This window comes from Brienomyrus brachyistius, chromosome 1 (genome assembly GCF_023856365.1).
Source record: "Brienomyrus brachyistius isolate T26 chromosome 1, BBRACH_0.4, whole genome shotgun sequence".
Taxonomy (NCBI): domain Eukaryota; kingdom Metazoa; phylum Chordata; class Actinopteri; order Osteoglossiformes; family Mormyridae; genus Brienomyrus; species Brienomyrus brachyistius.
Genome location: NC_064533.1, coordinates 45,362,979 through 45,380,562, shown reverse-complemented (window position 1 = coordinate 45,380,562; position 17,584 = coordinate 45,362,979). Strand labels below are relative to the sequence as shown.

The 17,584-nt window shown below is 42.1% G+C and overlaps 1 protein-coding gene across 3 annotated transcripts in view; it reads left to right on the top strand.

The window, feature by feature from the left end:
* Positions 1-17,584, top strand: part of pcca (propionyl-CoA carboxylase subunit alpha) — a 113,303-nt gene that overhangs the window by 38,503 nt on the left and 57,216 nt on the right. For all 3 annotated transcript variants that reach the window (XM_049007108.1, XM_049007118.1, XM_049007128.1), the window contains exons 11-17: positions 563-665; positions 2,857-2,951; positions 4,154-4,304; positions 10,079-10,222; positions 10,746-10,820; positions 16,631-16,699; positions 17,477-17,552. In XM_049007108.1, coding sequence (XP_048863065.1) covers positions 563-665; positions 2,857-2,951; positions 4,154-4,304; positions 10,079-10,222; positions 10,746-10,820; positions 16,631-16,699; positions 17,477-17,552 — 713 coding nt within the window. The remainder of the gene's footprint in view (positions 1-562; positions 666-2,856; positions 2,952-4,153; positions 4,305-10,078; positions 10,223-10,745; positions 10,821-16,630; positions 16,700-17,476; positions 17,553-17,584) is intronic.

Sequence of the window (17,584 nt, the reverse complement as noted above, 5' to 3'; positions counted from 1 at the left end):
TTTTATCAGTTTCCACTAAGCTATAGAAATAATGTCACGTGTATTATAGTATATTGTTAAATAAACATTGTCTTTAGATTTTGTGGTACCAGACGCACCTGGTGGAATGAAAATTTAATAGCAGCTTTCTCCCCCTCCTCTCTCAAATATAGATGCATTTACAAATGAACACTTCTGAGAACTGAGACCTGCATTACCATTTCTCCTTTTCTTTAACAAATCAAAGTGTGAATTTATTCCAGGGGGCAGAGTAATAGAAAAAAATATATATTTCCTTGTTAAAACTTTAAAAGTATTCAATTAGGAAAGGTCTGCATGTTCAGAACAGGCTAATTTTACTTAGGTTTGTGGAATAAAACAGTATTATGTGCTTATATATGTATAGAATTATATATAGATTTTTTTTGGTTGTAATGTATGTTTTAATCAGAAAATACTTAAGAGAGCTGAATTCCACAGAAGTTTTCTGTAGATGAGTATAGTTATAAGTGGAAGTGCAAAAACGAAGTTGTTTTTTTTCTCCTGACAATTTCACATAATCATCCCCCTGTTTTTTTTTCAGGGAAGGATTTCGCTTTTCATCGCAAGAGGCTGCTTCAAGTTTCGGTGATGACCGACTCCTTATTGAGAAGTTCATCGATAACCCACGACACATAGAAATACAGGTGAGACCAATCCTCTACCAGGAACGATGCTGCTTCATTGTTTTTTATCTTTACGTTTGTGCGTTAGGATTCGTCCATGCCAGCTGTCCTCATGCACCAGTAGCAGTATTTGTGGTCTTAAGCGCCTCTTATATGCATTGTATGTTTGTGCGTGTGTTGTATTTAGGTTGTATTTAGGTTGTAGGTGCCATGTAAACAACGGACACAGTGGTGGCTGGTCCTTTGAAGGAAGTAGCTTTAGATCTCTGGCATCACCGCAGACGGTCTTGTGTGGGTGTGGTCATGCTCGTGTTGATTGCTACAACATTGGAGCATGTTTAAAGAGGCTGTTTTGGCTTTGCAGACCTGTATATATTTGGACGCTTTTTGAAATCCGTAAGTTTTTCCTGGTGGACTCATATATCCTTGTTTACTTCCAGCCCTTGTCAATCAGCCGAGCTTTTGTGAGTCACCGATGGACCTTCTCCAGCCAGCTTCTCCTCTGAAACGAGTGCATATCCCGCAGGGCAGCTGCTAGCAATATGAGCGTTGCGATAGGAATCCTTTAGCTTTGCCTTTTACGAGCCGCAATGTCTGGCTTAGCCAACCTTAGCCATGCATATTTTAGGGATGTAAATGAGAGGAGCACCGTCGAGGTTCATGCTCCGTGGTTAAGCGGCGGCGTCTCGCTTTGGCACTCGAGTCCTGTTGCCAGTTTCCACGCCCCCCGGAAGCCATCGTCGCATGCATCGCTGTAACAATGAGGCAGACTTTCATATTAGAATGGATGCCTGCAGTGCTGTATTTATTATTTATGAGCAAGTGGCGTCTCCACGTGAAGCAGTTGTGGGACCCAGGAGCAAAGGAGAAGCGCATTTGTTGGTGCGCTGCAGCAGCAGGCAGACCCCGGACCCTGCGTGACACACAGGAGTAGTGCCCACCAGTGAGCTCCAGTCTATTCTGGTGCCGCTGGCAAGGCAGCCTGCTGGCCTGCCAAGGGTCAGTCCCCATCCTTGGACCCATCCTGTCCTCCCCCATAAATCCTGGTGATGTAATTGCCACAGCTTGTTTGCAATCAAAGTCGAAAGTTGTTCCCCGCGATCTGACAGTTTTTGCCAGTGATGAAGCATGAAATATATAACTAATTGGAAATGGCGACTTCCTCGCAATATGACAGTCTGCACGGTATCAATTGAAATATAGATCGCGCCAATTGGCATTGTTTATAGATCATAGGCTTGGGTGGTATGTTATTTTTTGTCCTATCACACTGTCCAGACTATGGATTAAACAGTTACTGGTTTCACGGTAAACCATGGTAAAATTCCTTACTGTTAATAGTACTGTTTGAAATTTTAATCATCATCATAAATTGTGGTTGATTACCGGATATTGAAAAACTCATGTTAAATGGCATCTAGCGTCAACTAAAGTTAGCTGCTGTCTCCCAGACGCAGGTACGCAGGTACGCAGGTACGCAGGTACGGCGTACAACGTGGGTTTGTTTAACGTCGGTGAAAACATCGCGGAAGCCAGTAACGGCACTCCGGAGATTTTTAATCTCAATGTACATTTCATATGGTTTTTATACTTTATCATAAGCTATTGGCTCTGAAAATTCACAAATAGAATGCACAATGCTGCTAATATTGTTTGCATGAACAATAAAAAAACTACAATGTAAAATGTGATGAAATAATTTCAGTGTGTGTATCAGTACTTTTTGAACACTTAAAGCACTTTGTAACCGAACAGCAGTAATACTGATGATCGTGATGATTTTGGTAACTATAATAGTGATATTTTCGCACTTTTCCATCTCTACTCCAGATGCACCTCAGTATATGAGATTTTGACGGTATTTTCAAAATCTTGGCCCAAAATACTGTGGTATACGGTCCAAGCCTTGTGCCATTGTACCTGGATCAGTGTCAAACAGTCCTCAAAATATCGCACTCTAATTAGTCTCAGGTATTAGCATGTAGATCTTACAGGAGCTGGATATTGCAAGACGCGTCTTATTTCTGTGGTCAACTTTTTATTTTTTTATTTAACTGTAAACAAGACTCAAAATTATACTGACCCGTAAATATGCTTATGAGGCAGCATTGCTTGCTGATGCGTCTATCTCTGTCCACATCCTCTGCTGGATGTCAGAGGATTTGGTTGTGCGTACAGTTGAAAAATAAGAACTTCTGTGTTGTCCCTCAAGGTTCTAGCTGACAAGCACGGCAATGCCCTGTGGCTAAATGAGAGGGAATGCTCCATTCAGAGGCGCAATCAGAAGGTGGTGGAAGAGGCTCCAAGGTAAATTCACGTGTCCTTCACCCTTGTAGTTAATAATAATAATAATAATAATAATAATAAAAACCCAGACTTGTCATATTTAAATCACTGCTTACAAACCAGCTTCCATCTCTCAAATGACCGTCTCTCTGCTTGTGAAAGAGGCTGTTGGGGTAACTAGAGTATAGCCAGCCCTTTTGTGCTCTCCAGCTGCTGTGTGGTTCACCTCTTCTTCTGAGAGCAGAGTGGGTGGGTGTGTTTTGGGGCAGTGGGGGCCACGGTGCTCCTAGGTGGTGAGAACCAGAGAAACGCGGCTTGCTGATACGCCGCTGGCATGTGCTGCCCCTGCCACGCTGGGGGAGGGCTGCCGGCCCTCGACTTCACCTCCTCCAACTGGCCATTGTTCCCCTCCCAGCCAGAGGAGTCAGATCGGGAGGTCCTGCCAGCACCCAACACCACTGTTCTCTCTCTCCAAAACGAAAATTGGCTTTTGGGTTGCTTGTGTGTGTGTGTGTGTGTGTGTGTGTTCGTTTTTTTTCTCATCTGAACAATAGTTTTGAACTGAACTCGCTGAGTGTCCAGAGACGCCGTACTTCTGCCTTGACCATACACTGTTAGGCTGTTAAATTGACTGTGGATTGTTCTACATCCGTGCTGGAAACCAGGGCGCGTCATTGTGCTACGTGAGCGTTCCTGCATTTTGCCCAGGTTGGCTTGGCATCCGGCTCCAGCTCATCCTTGACCTTCTCCAGAAACAATGTGCAGTGCACCCCCCACCCCCCCACCCCATCCCCCCTATAGCCTGATAACCGCTCTGGTCTCCTGATTGTCTAAGAACCTCCAGGGACATAATGTCAGAACATTATTCTCTCGGAGCACTTTAAATATTTGGAATTCCTATCCACTGCAGGTGCTTTGCTGTGGTCTTGTTCCCTCTCTGCATCACCCTTTAAAAAAAAAAATAAAAAATTTCCCTCACAAATACAGATTTGAAGGTACTGAAAAAAAAACATATTTATTAAAGGTTGAGGTAATTGTGGTTTTCAGCCAAGGCCACCCGGTCGATCACCCTTTTATGTGAACTACACTCTGAGAAGGTTATGAAAATACTCTTTGTGGAAGAGCCCCATTTAGCAAGCTGTGATATTAATGAATGGTCAGGCCGCACGGCCGTGAGGTCCTCGCGAGTACGTGGAAGTAATCAGCCCGTCCCCTTTCCGTAGCACGTTCCTGGACCCCGAGACGAGGCGAGCGATGGGTGAACAAGCCGTGTCACTGGCCAAGGCCGTGCAGTACTCCTCTGCTGGTACCGTGGAGTTTCTGGTGGACTCCAGAAAAAACTTCTACTTCCTGGAGATGAACACTCGCCTGCAGGTACTCAGGATTACCCCGGCAGCCAGCTGACTCTCTGTGGCTGGACCGGGATGCTCCACATTTCCTGCCCTCACGCAGCATAATTCCCTTGCCTTTTTTCCCCGATCGAGCACATGCTCAGTAAGGCCTCGCCATACTCATGAGATTTATGTCAACGTCAGCAGTAAAAACATCGCCACCTCTCCAAATATTTGTCAAACAGCGGTGTCTCCCTTTTCACATTCTCTGTTTGGTGTCTATTTATTTATTTGAATAAATCTTAAGTTTGATGCCTGACATTACATGTTTTTTTTTTTCCCTCTCTCCCTTTCTGATACCAAACAGTTTTCATTTGTGTGCCCTCTGCGCTGACAGCCAGCGTGTGTAAGGTTATACACTTGAGGCTCGTCGCTTGCTGTCCTTTAAAGTAATGCCTGACAACTTGGAAACTCTCTGGCTTGTTTAGATCAACATCTACTTATTGTATTATTGGCAACACCCTTAAGGATTAGTGACCCATCGCAAGTGTGCATGAGATAGATTTAAGCAAATCATGTTTGCTGTATGCAGAGCCTTGTAGATCTTTTGTTGAGTAGTGTCTATAGTATGTTGTTGACCTCATATGGTAAGTGGGTCACATTTGTAACGGACTCTTTTGAGAGTTTATTCATATGCAATTTGTTCTATTTCAGAAATGCTTTCCTTAAATTGGCCCATCTCTTCAATTGCCATAATTTAAGTATCAATGTTTTTTTTTTCCCTCTCTTTTTAAATGCTATTGCAACAGATGCACGGGGCAATTCCAGTTTCAATGGCCTTAGCAATTGGTGTCTGTTGCTCAAAGTGCTTTTGCCTGAAGGTCACGGATAATACAGAACAGTCGCTCCCATTGGATGGGGCCACAAAAGCTGGCAATTTCACAGAGGGGTCTGACACTTTACACGATAGACAGTTTAGGTAGCAATGCTAGGAGGCTGGGTTTTAAAGTATTAGGAGCTGGGCCGGTCGGGAGGCATTTATAGGCTGTTGTGCCTGACCTTTCCGAGTAGACTGTGCTTTGTGACGGGATCAGCGGTTTTGGTTATCTGAATCCCCCTGTGGAGATTTGGGGAGCTGTAGGAGAGCAAGAAAGCAGCAGAAGGTATGCAAGGGAGGGGGACGAGTGGGGAAAATATACTCGCGTCTGATGTCTAAGTTACGCAGACAAAGGGAGGGAAAATATGCATTTTGTCTCCTTTGCCCCGCCTCCCAACTCATCGAGTGATCCTATTGGAGGAGATTTGTGGAATTTCATGGCCCCTATCTGCTTGCTTCCCCTGCCCTCATAGCGCTGGCTTCCGAATCCTGGATGAGGGCCATGCCTCTGAGCTCATCAGACGTCCCACCGCAGCCCTCTCGGCCCCATCCAAAGCTCACGATCTTCCTGTACAGATGATTCATAAGGCGGCTAATTCCTGCTTTGGTGGGTGTAGCGCTCAGGAGAGGAAGGGATAGAGAGGCAGGTGCCTCGATAAGGTCACATGACCTGGTGGATGACCTCCACCAGGCTGAAGCACGTTGAGTAAGAGGAAATGATGACAGTAGTCACAGACAAGTAGTCTTTGTATAACCTCTTTGTGGAGGCTAAGGATGGGCACACGTCAGAATGATTTTTTTCTTCTTTTAAACGGCTGCATTAAAAATGCCAAATTTGGTGTCAAACCTTCATGGTGATTATTCTTGGTTGTCTTGGACTGCAACAAGAATATTTCTGTGTCGTTTAAATGAATCATGTTACTGTAGGTTTTATGCTTCCCCCCCCTGTCTAACAGCCACATACCATCCCTCTGAAGAGGTAGAATTCCTAATTGCTTAGTGTTAATATTGAGTTTAGGCTTTGGTATATTTATTTTTTTTATTCCCGGATATCAATAGCTGTGTGTGTGATGCTGAAGAGCCTGTTCTCTCAGTGGGTGTGCCTCAAGACAGGGATGTTTGCGCTAATCGTATAGAATTCCCACTCATTTCCACTGTGAAGATGACAAAGTGCTACTTTTGTCACATTGTTTAATTGCTGTGCTTTGAGTTGAATGTGCTGTGGTGGTGCTTTTACCAGTGCTTCCCCAATATTGAAATTTTGGTAATAAATTCATCACCCCCACCATAAATTTACCTCTTTGAAGCCACATATTTCGGTGAAATATAACTGCAGTCAGGGCATTTGCACTTATTGTAGAGGTTTGGGTGTATATAATGAGCACTATGGGAAAAAAATCATAAAGATTATTGTTTTTTTTTGCGGCAAATGTAACTGCATGATTGTATTCAGCCTCTTACCCCGAAGTGTTTGCTTTCGTACTTCTGCCCCAAAACTTAATTTCAGATCACAACTAAAATCATTGTATTCCACAAAATGCAATGCATTCCCACAAAACAAATACAACTGTAACCTTCCACTGAAGATCACAGAAGTCTCAGGTTCCTATCTTTCATATCTTAACTAGCAGGGAAAAACAACCGTCATGTCAAAAATAGCTGGAGGCTTCTAGGAAAGAAAAAAACCCCAATATCAATATTTTTAAGCGCTGTTTAAAGGAAAACACAGTAGAGGGCTTGACTGATCTTTGAATAAAATAAAATAACGTAGTTTTCATTATTAATCATAAAAATGCCTAAAGCTAAAAATGTACGAGATATTGAAATCCATTCTCGTATCCCTGAAAAAAAGGTTATGGCTGACTGTAGGGTTAACGTTAATGTTTTATTTATTCATTTATTCATTTATCAGAAACTTTTATCCAAAGTGGCATGCAGTTGAGAGAGTAGGGTCAGTCAGTCCCCGGAGCAATAGGGGTTAAGGGTCTTGGTGAAATAACTCTGACATGAGATTTGAACCAGCAACGTTTCGATCACGGCCGAGCCACACACTGCCACTGCGTGTGTGGTCCAGGTATATCTCAAATTGTGGGGACCAAATGGTCCTGCAACATGATGAATATCCGTTTTTTTTTTTTTTTTTTACCTTATGGGGACCAGACCATATCTGCAGCATTGGCTGTTTTGGAAACAAGACCAGCAGACAATTCACTATTGAATGGCAGTTCTAGGGATCAAAGACCTTAAATGGCTCATTATAAAGGGTTTTTTGAAGGCTGAGACAGACCGGGATAGCTAGCTGTTCTTTAGAATTGTTTTTTTTTATTTGATGACAGATTTAACAGGAAATCATTTGGTGGGAAATGTTTATCTCTGTGTACTGAAGCATGTTGATGGGGATGAAACTTTGTGCGGCTTTTGTCTCTATATAATTGCAGTATGACAGAGAATAATCTTGGATATTTTTTTCTCTTCTGTGTTAACTGTATGCCCCTCTCCACATTTTTTTAAGTGTATGTCTCTCTAAATAAATTGCAAGATTATAAAATATATATGCACAATACTGTATGCTCACAGCTAAGTTAAAAACGTACGATTCCAGTTTCTTTCAAAAGGCTGTATTTAATGCGCAGTTTTGTTTTTTGTGAAGCATGCCATAGTGAGTGGTGAGTTCAAAGCCGCATGTGTCTTTGTGAGGTGCCACAAGTGGTATGTGAAGATTTTTGTCTCAGTAAAACTTCTTACATGCTCATTTTTAAATGTGAAACTTAAATTATAAAACCAAAACAACACAACGCTTTATTTGGGTCTCTTGAGTAGTTCTGAGTATTTGTTTTGTGAGCTTTTTCGCTGAATACTGCAATGTACTGATGTTGTAGATGCTTTTCTGTATAACCCTTGGTATTCCACAGCGCTGGGCATGTGCCCAATAACCGGTTAGAATCCACCCCCCCCCCCATAGCCAGGTACGTGCTTGAACCCCCATCGAAAAATATCAGGAGGGTTGCCAGTCACTGGGCCTGCTCAGTGTTACGCATGATTATTTCATATCCCTTTGAAATATGGCAGAATGACTGGCTAGAATTGATAGCCTGTATCAGGTGATGCTTCCTGAACATACATACTGTCTTTTTAAGATGTAGTTGGCATTAATTTAAGTGTAACTGCTTATTAGGGTTGTTGCTGCTAAGATTCATTGTCAGTTCTCACCCCCTTCAGGTTACCTGCTCCTTATTTGAATTTGGCTCTAGTGACCGCTGCCTTCGGGGGAGGCAGCTCCCCCCTGCCCTGTGTCTGTTTTGAGCGCGGCTCGCCAGGTGTCCTGTATGACACAGATATGACAGAGCCCTCTGCCAGCCCCTTTTCTGAAAACACCGGCGAACACCCTCGTGTCTGCTGGGAGCATCATGTTTCCCACTGTCTGTGACATCATCCTGTGACATCATCCTGTTAGCTGCTCCTTCTAGACAATAGTTACATTTGTCAGAGTGGCAGGGGATCCATTTATTCCTCAGCTTTTAGGCCCTTCCCGCGCATGCTGCTCTGGGCTACGTTTGGGGTGTAGAAATGTAATAGAAGCGTATCAGAAAGCGCTCCCTGATAATTGTCCATAGTCACGAGCATCTTACAAGGTTTGTTTCTTATAGCATTGACGTTGACCAACACCCCCCCTCCCCCCCCCCACCTCGCTGGTATGTTTAGCTGAGGTAGAAAAGCCTCACAGGTATCATCTGGTATTACTTTAAGGTATGATATGTTAATAAAATGTGTCAAGATGTCTGAAACCCCTTTCTCTCTTTATAAACAAACTTACAACGTGAACCGAGCTAATTAGGATGCCCATCTGTTCAGTTTCACAAACTTACTGATATTTACCAGAGAAACTGTAAAAAGACGAGCCTAGTTTTTCATAGCAGATGACATGTTATAAATCTGCATTTAAATTTCCCAGTCTGCAACCCGAGATTTATTTCTTCATTTATTTCCACAGCTACCTTTTTGTATTATCGAGGTTTAACATCCATAATTAGGCTATTCGTTTTACCGAACGCATTTTTAAATTGTCAGGCTTTTCTAATTAATGCCATTATGAAAGAAGGCGTGCGTAATGAATCCACGTTGGCTTTTTCTCGGCGATGATGTGCTTATTTTGTGATACGAGAAGCTAATGCGTTGGACGTCAGGATAGAGCTGGGTATTCCCATAACGGCATCATGCTAAGCCGCTAACGGCATTTTGCTGTTAGCGCGTTGACCGCGTTGATCCTGCTCCCGCCGTTGTGCATGCTAAGCACTACGCAGATAAGTCTGAGGGGAGCGGAGGAGGGGGAGGGGGGGGGAAATGAACCATCCATCTGCTCATTTCTGCTCCTCTGCACTGATGTGAGATTCCGGTAATCTGGTTACTTGTCAGGACAGGTTAGTAAAAGCAGGCGAACGAGTGAGGTTTGGGTTAAACCAATTGTGTGGAAATCGCATGCTTTCTCTTCATACTTTGAACTACTCCATTTCGGGGGGGGGGGGTGGGGGAGCGGAGGTAGCCGGTGGTTCCTAATCAGTTCCGTGTTACATTTTAGTAGCACCTCTGAGCTAAGACAGTCTTGTTATTGTACAGTTACACCCCCCAGCCGTTACAGGCCTTCCATTGTTTGTGACTCACAGTGTTTACTATTTCCTTACGTTGAACATCACGGTAATGAGCCCTTTTTGATATTTCTGTACGCTATAAAAATATTATGGGGAAATTAAGACATGCTGACTTTGACATAATTGAAAACTTAATGGCTTCATGAATTTTAATAGGCGACTGTGTTTAACTGCCGAGTGTCAAAGAAGGTACCTGGGATGGAGACGGTGGTAAAAGTCACTGCTCACAAACTGTGTGTGTTTTTCTGTCAGGCATTGTCACGCCAGTCTCTGCTTGTGTTCTTAATTTTCTAGGTTGAACACCCCATCACTGAATGCATTACCGGCCTGGATTTAGTCCAAGAAATGATTCGCGTTGCCAGTGGTTACACACTCCGACACAAGCAAGCAGATATTCCCATCAATGGTTGGGCCGTTGAGAGCAGAGTTTACGCTGAGGTAAAAACAGGCAAATAATTAAAAAAAAAAAAAAAACAAAAACTGCCATTACGTTTTTCCTTCTTTAGCGATTATGTTTTACGCTAAAATTAGAGCAACTAACGGTATACATTTCAACAGTAAAGCGTCTTTTTGTGTGCTGCCCTCTCTCATTGACTGCCTTACTTATTTTTAACAGCTTTTAGTTTTTTTTTATACAATTGAATCATCCCCCCCCCCCAAACTGCAGACAACATCCTGTGTGCTTCAGATGTTTTCTCAGTGAGCATTTTAAGACTGCAATAATTTTGTGACTTGTTATGCTAATTAGAGTGACGTTCTAAACCTTTTTAAGAGTAGCTGTAGATTTATTGGTTATTTGCTTCCAAGCGAAGACAAGAAAAGAAGCTGCAGTAATTAATCCTGTTAACCAGGGATAATTGGGCAAGAACTGGCCTTACCAATGGCTTTAGGTGGCAGTGGGCCTTGTTTCCTGTGCTTTATTTAAAAGTTAATGCTTCCCCTTGTTTTAACTTCCTCTTAGGACCCTTACAAATCCTTTGGCCTGCCGTCCATTGGCCGCCTCTCCCAATACCAGGAGCCCGTCAATCTCCCCCAAGTAAGTTTCCTGTTGGTTACCCCCCCCTTCCTCATTTATGTATTTAATGTATTTAATGTATTTAACAGCTGACGACTATGCTTAAATATGAAATGGTATTGCAATTAGCAGTAATTCTTTCGGGTAATTTTCGGGTAATTTTTACTGCTGTGCAACATGAACCGCTTATAATTATTCTTGATTTTGGGATGTTTGTATGTAGCTGAGTTTCATTCAGAAATAGCCGTTATTCAGTTAAACCACCGTTAACTTAATTTCGGATCTCCTCGGATTAGCTAATACTGTTGGGTAGTATGACTAGTATTGCTGTCCAAAGATATAGTAGTACTCTGATGGCAGACAACTTTGTGGTTTTAATTTGGTTCTTAAGCGTGCGTAATTCATGTTTCTGGCTTGAAACAAAGCAGAAAGCTTGGCAAAAATGTCAATTTTGTGATGCAACTTTTCACACTATTTGTCCCATATTGTGACTCCTTTGTCTTTGAACATTTGAAGGACAGTAATGGTGGGACAGCAGGTTTCCTCAGCGCCGTCTTCCTGGCCTTAAGTAAACGTAATTAATACCAGAGCTGCAGCAATTCCCCCGGATCAGCTGTAATAGCACCACTTATTCCTTGCACCCTTTCCTCTCCCTCTGGATGCTCTGCGCTCCCTTCATGCATAGGCTGAAAATGGAGCAAGGAGAGAGACATTTTGACCATCTTCAGCTGTAGGAAAGCCCATTTAAAGCGTCCTTTTCTCTTAACTCTTATTTGAAACTCTGTTTAGCTGCATATTTATAAGGAAGTGCTTATGTGTTTCTCCAAAAGGGCGTCCCTCTGCCTCTGTCTTTGATGAGGTAGCTAACACTCAATTTGGGATTCTTTCAGAGAATTTCTACCGCATAATTCATCCTTCCAAAATGAACTCCCAGATTAATTTAAACGCCGCACAAAAGAGCTACATCAAGGGAATGACTCACGATGGTGTTGGGTTCATATCTACATCAGAACTGTACCAGTACCTGAGCAGGAATATTCTCAGAGCAAACTTACCCTGGCAGGTCAGCTCATCTACACGATACACAGTACAAGTCACAAACGTTTGGAAACGCCAAGCCGCCTACAAAGGAGAGCGATAGTGTCACATCACTTGACCTGGCCATCTGACCTGAACACAGCAGAAAACGTTTTGGAGGAGTTTGACCAGAACGTGAAGGAAAAGCGGCCAATGAGAGCTGAGCATCCCAGAGGATGGAGAGAGTAGGGTCAGCCAATCCCTGGAGTAACTGGGGTTAAGTTCAACGGCCCAATGCCGGCATCACTTTGCCGATGCAGGGATTTGAACCGGCAACCTTCTGAGTCCCAACCCACAGAGCTGCACCACCCCCAACATTTTTTGTTTGTTTAATACCTGGTCAGTGCATAATCCATATATGTTATTTTAAAGTTTTGATTTCTCTATAATTATTACATAATGTAGAGAATGGTATAAATAAACCGTTTTGTGGCTAAACTTTTGACTAGCACTGTAGGAATGGACTCTTCGGACTCTTTCCTATGATAGTCGATCCAGTTCTTCATATGACTCCCTGACACTTTAGCTAAGCTACACAGTCTGATAGGACCAACAGGCAAAAAATTTCATGATCTGTTACCGTGAAATTTCCTATATCGATTCGAACCGCTTGAAATAAACAAAATACTAAAAATAAATTTGATTTCACTTTCATTCATTTTAATAATCTATTCTCTTGTCATCAGGAAAAAAAGAAGTAATGAAATATTTATAAAAAAAGTAAAATTTTATTTGACTTCAGAGGAGCTAGTTTTAAATGTACATTTTTTTGATGTGTAAAGCGCTCATCGGAAATTTAAAACAATTCTGCTTTAAGTGGTATGCGCTAAGCTTGTTTTTTAAAAAAAATAAGTTATTCTGCATCAGCACGGTTTGCTGTTTCAGAATTAAACAGCCTGCATTATATACCCGTCATGGCTGGTAAGGTTGTTCCCATGAAGGCGTTTGGGTGGTTTAAAGAATAAAAGTAGAAAAGTAATGGTTCTCTTGTTCAGGTGTTCTAGAAGCGGAAGCTGTATGGTGTGACGCCTATTGCAGACAGTGCCCCTCGATGGCTGGCAGAGGGATTGACCATCAAGAGGAAAAACATACTTGGCAGAGCTACACTCTCAGAAAAAACATTGTACCTTTGCTTTTTACTGGGGCTTAAGCTTCAAGGGTCTGCCAGTTGTACCCTTAGGTACAATTGGCTTACCTTTGAGGGGCATATCTGTACTATTGATGGTACATTAATGCTGTTGGTACCTTTGGGATGTTCCTCAGAGTCCAATATCTGTACCTTAAAAGGTACAATTACAAGGGTACACCCCCAGTGACAAGCGAAGGTGCAATTTTTTACACTCTTAGTGATATCCTTCAGCTGTACAATTTCGAGTTTAAAGTGCTTACCAACAGCCATACACAGAAAACTTAAATTAATTGATTTGAATAGCTATATTGTATACAGAGTGTATCGAAAAGGTTTCTGTTAAAAACGTTTCTGAGTTTAAGGTACGAGTTTAATTTTCTGATATTGTTTTTGACCTGCCATCTACCTTCAGATCTTTATCATGCGTAGGGTTGCGGAGGGACCTCAAGCTTATTCTCAGCCGCATGGGACATAAACTCACACCCTATAGATGACTTAGAGATGCCAGCTAGCCTAGCTGCATGATTCTTGAACTGTGGGTGGTAGCCAGAGTGCTCAAGAGCAACATGCAAACTCCATATGCTCGGGGGGGGAGATTCAATCTTCCTACCCTGGAGGTGTGAGGTGCCTCCAGAACAAAGTGGTGCCCATAGAGCCGTCCAGTCTTACCTTCCCCTTTTTTTTAGGTTAATTGGGCCTTAAGTTATGCTGAGGGGGGGAACTTGAAATGAAATAAGGACAAGTAATTAAAATAAAATGAGCAAGCGGTTGGCCAAACATATCTGCAAATCTGTACATAGTGGACCCCCCCTCCACAGGTCAGCTTAAAAGCAATGAGATATCAACCTTCAGCATAAGGCAAAAAAATGAATACAGATATTCTCAATGTGAACTTCCACACCCCCCCCATTCCCGGCGCCCCAGTTCATGAAGATGCTGTTTAACATCTTTAATGTGACTGTCGTCAATGTCATTTGTGGCAAAGAAAGCAAGGACACTGCAAAGAAGGAGCAGCAAATTAAGTAGGAGCAGGGGCCAGCAACGGCCTGACACCCCCCACTGAAGTAAACCCCCTATTAATTACATCATTTGAATAATTATTTCCTTGATTTGTTTTTCTTTTCCCCTTCCCCTACTTCTCATGTGTTTATAAATATAAATATATATATTTATATATATATGCATTTTATTTATATATTTTTACCATGTACCTCTTCTCATGAAAGTTTTCACCATATGGTTGCGGATCAAATAATGTCAAACATTTTGCCCTTGCAAGTTTTTGCAATTTGCAGTTTTCCGACGTGAAACCTGTTGAAAGCACAAGTGATAATGGACATGCTCTACCCCCTACGGTCTTTCTCCCACCCAATCTTTCTTCAATTAATGCTACAGCAGGAGTTTTATGTAATAACACTTGCGCTTGCAAGATGACCACGTGAGCAGGTGGGCCGCAAACAACAAAAAAAAATGAAAAGAGAGAAGCTCAGGTTTGCTAGTGGCTGTGGCATCTCTGCTAAATGCACTGAATAAGGGTAATGTGGCTGAGTCCAGGAAAGCACGTGCTATACTCTGTCTATCATGATTGCTTGTAGCAATGAAATTGAAGCCAGCGGGACAGTTGAAGCATTAACAGCTGTACTTATGTATCTCCATGGTGATCACTTTTGGCCTGTCAAGGGGCCCACCCATCCCCACCCTCACGGGCGTTTAATCAAATTGGGGTTTCGCTCGTCGGGTGTACAGAGGCGGCCCTAAGGGGGGAGAGACGAGCTCTAAATGAACGGTGAGAACAGCCTGCCTCGTTGCAACCCCTGTCTGTAACCAGGGAGAGTGTTTAATTTTGTACCCCAAAGTATCCTTTCTTAGGACTAAATTTGGTTTACGCAGAATATATTGCCTTAAAGTATTAGAAAATGAAGGATGGTATTACATATAACCTTCCACGCTGTGTGTGGATTTAAGTTTTGACACGATTCGTATCCGTAGTAAGGGGTGGTTGGATGTTATTGGGGTGTGCGCTCTCTGCAGACACGCTTTGTCCATAGAAATTCAAATGGCCATAGAAATGCAGCTTTTTTAGGATGGAAAGGGGATGTGTCAAAAAGAAAAAATGGTTGGCATGCATCCTACTTGATGAAGCGCGCTCAGCGATGTCTGAGGGCAAGGTGGTGGGCGTGGACCGCTGCGGGTCTGACGCATCACGTGAGTGCAGGTGGGAGTCCCTTGGAAACCTCTCCCTCAGATGAGCTCGAGAGGCAAGGCTACTGGGCTCCGGAGTGTCCCCCCCCCCCAAGGATGCAGCTCTGCGTTTATGCATCGCTCATGATCTTTGAATCGGGGAAAGAAAAGCTAACGTCCCGCATGTTTACCGTATCATTTTTAGAATGCTTTTTATGCGTCTCTGTTAAATGCATCGTTATATTTAAAAATATACATTTATGCTTCCTGAAGAAAGAACAGTATCTCTGCAATTCTGGGTTTTCTTTAAGTTTCAGGTTTATCGTTTAACGCACTTATAAAATACTGAGAAGTGTTCAACGGCGTGTATTTCCACCTACACGCAAAAATCGAATTTTCGGAATTAGGTGCCCTTGTCAGGTTTCATTTATGAAAAATAATACATGTGCAGTCTAAAAATGTATTTATACGAATGTTGGGTTCTGAGTACAGAATTGCTGATTATTTTGGGTTAGGCTTCCTGTGGACTTTTCGGAGGGACGGCAGTCATTTCTTTACGATCGGCCATTTTATCGCTCATCCTTCACTACGTCAACCTGTTTTGCGTGTTTGCTCTTGAGTCTTCTACCGATCAGTTTATGCTAAATGTTTTCTTACCTCTACAATGTCATTTTTTTCATGTTTTATTGTACGTTTTTCTTCGTGCCCAGATCACTTCACTGATGTTTCACAATTTTCCCCTCTGGCACTTTAAGTACCTTTTTTTGAAAACTATAAAATATTCTTTTTTTTTTTTTTTTGCCGTTAAGGTTGAGATTTGGATAATAACGATTCAATTTTTCAATTGACTTTGGAAGGATGACTGTTTTATTTTTGGTTGCTGGATGTTTAGTTTTTGAAATATAGTCCTCTGAATGCACTTAATATTTGTATTAACATTACGTATTACTCTGAATTTCTTTGACATGGTGTGATGGATAGCAGGTGGAACATATTTTCGAAGGCAGACACTTGCTATTAAATTGTGCGATGAATGATTGCTCTCTTTTTTTGTCTCCTCAACTGTGGTGTAAGTGACATTCAAATACTTTCGAGAGCTGCCCCGTACAATTGTTTAGTTAATTCTAAATTGCTGTTTCTGAGGCAGTGAAAGCAAACACTGCTGTGATGTTTGTTGCCATTACACTCTAACGGAAAATTGGGCCTGAACCCAGACTATTCCTTTGTGTGTCTGTCCAGCGTTTTTTTTTTCTTTTTTTAATTCTTTTTGTTTAAACTTGTTTGAATGATCACTTTTTAAGGAAAATCAATTAAATGCTCTTTTAAATTTCAGCTCGTACTGAAGATATATCCATGTATCCTTGTGTTAAAAAGATGTCTGTTTAAATATATGGATTTGTTCCTTCATTTTCAATTTATAATATAATGCACTGTTGCCTTATAGGTCCGTGTTGACAGTGGGATTCAGGAAGGAAGTGACATCAGCATTTATTATGACCCAATGATCTCCAAGGTTAGTCATCAGAATTTTGCTCTAAGCATTTATGTGTTAATTCTGATATTATTTGGCTGACTTTTTCAAATATTCAGGTTCTGTATAAAATCCTTGATTGCGTATGGATGGTAGCAATACCATTATTAATTCAGATATAAAAACAGAAACATGAAGATGCATCTTGTTATTCTTTTTTAAACTTCAGCCTAGTCATGTAATTATACCATGACTCTCTATTTAATAAAAATCAGATTTAAATAAACCTTTAATATTGATATTTATGCTTGAAACAATGGTGCTATATCAAGAACGGCGATTATTTTTGTCATGGCTGGAGTGAAGCTGTACTAATGTGTTTGATAATTAGTCTCTGGAGAGCGGAGTGCCGGGACTCGCCGGTACAGGAGGTATCCTTTGTTCAATGTAAATTCAATCACTGGCAACAATATGTTCCTGCTTGCCACCTGCATGCAGTTTAATGGTGAGTGGAGTAGTTTAGACTTGCATATGTACGCATGCCGAAACCGTATAACTGTGCTGCGCCTGGAGAAATTGCAGCTCGCGACAGAAGTGAGAATATGAGGGCGCATCTTAATATGTCCTAATGCCATTTTTTTTTGTTTGTTTTTAACCCTGAACGGCGTGTGAAAATGTGGTTAGTCAGTCCTTTTAATATTCAAAGATCGCTACAATGTGTCCGCAGTAGAAGTGGGGAAAGCAAGGAAGGAATCTCAGCGGCAGAGTGTCACTGTGACTGTGATTTTGAATCTTTGCTGGTTCTCTCCCCGTCTGCAGTTGGTTACATTTGGCTCCACCCGCGCTGAAGCACTACAGAGAATGGTGGAGGCTCTTGACAGTTATGTCATACGAGGTGAGCAGCCCAGCTCCTGGTGTGGTAGGCTG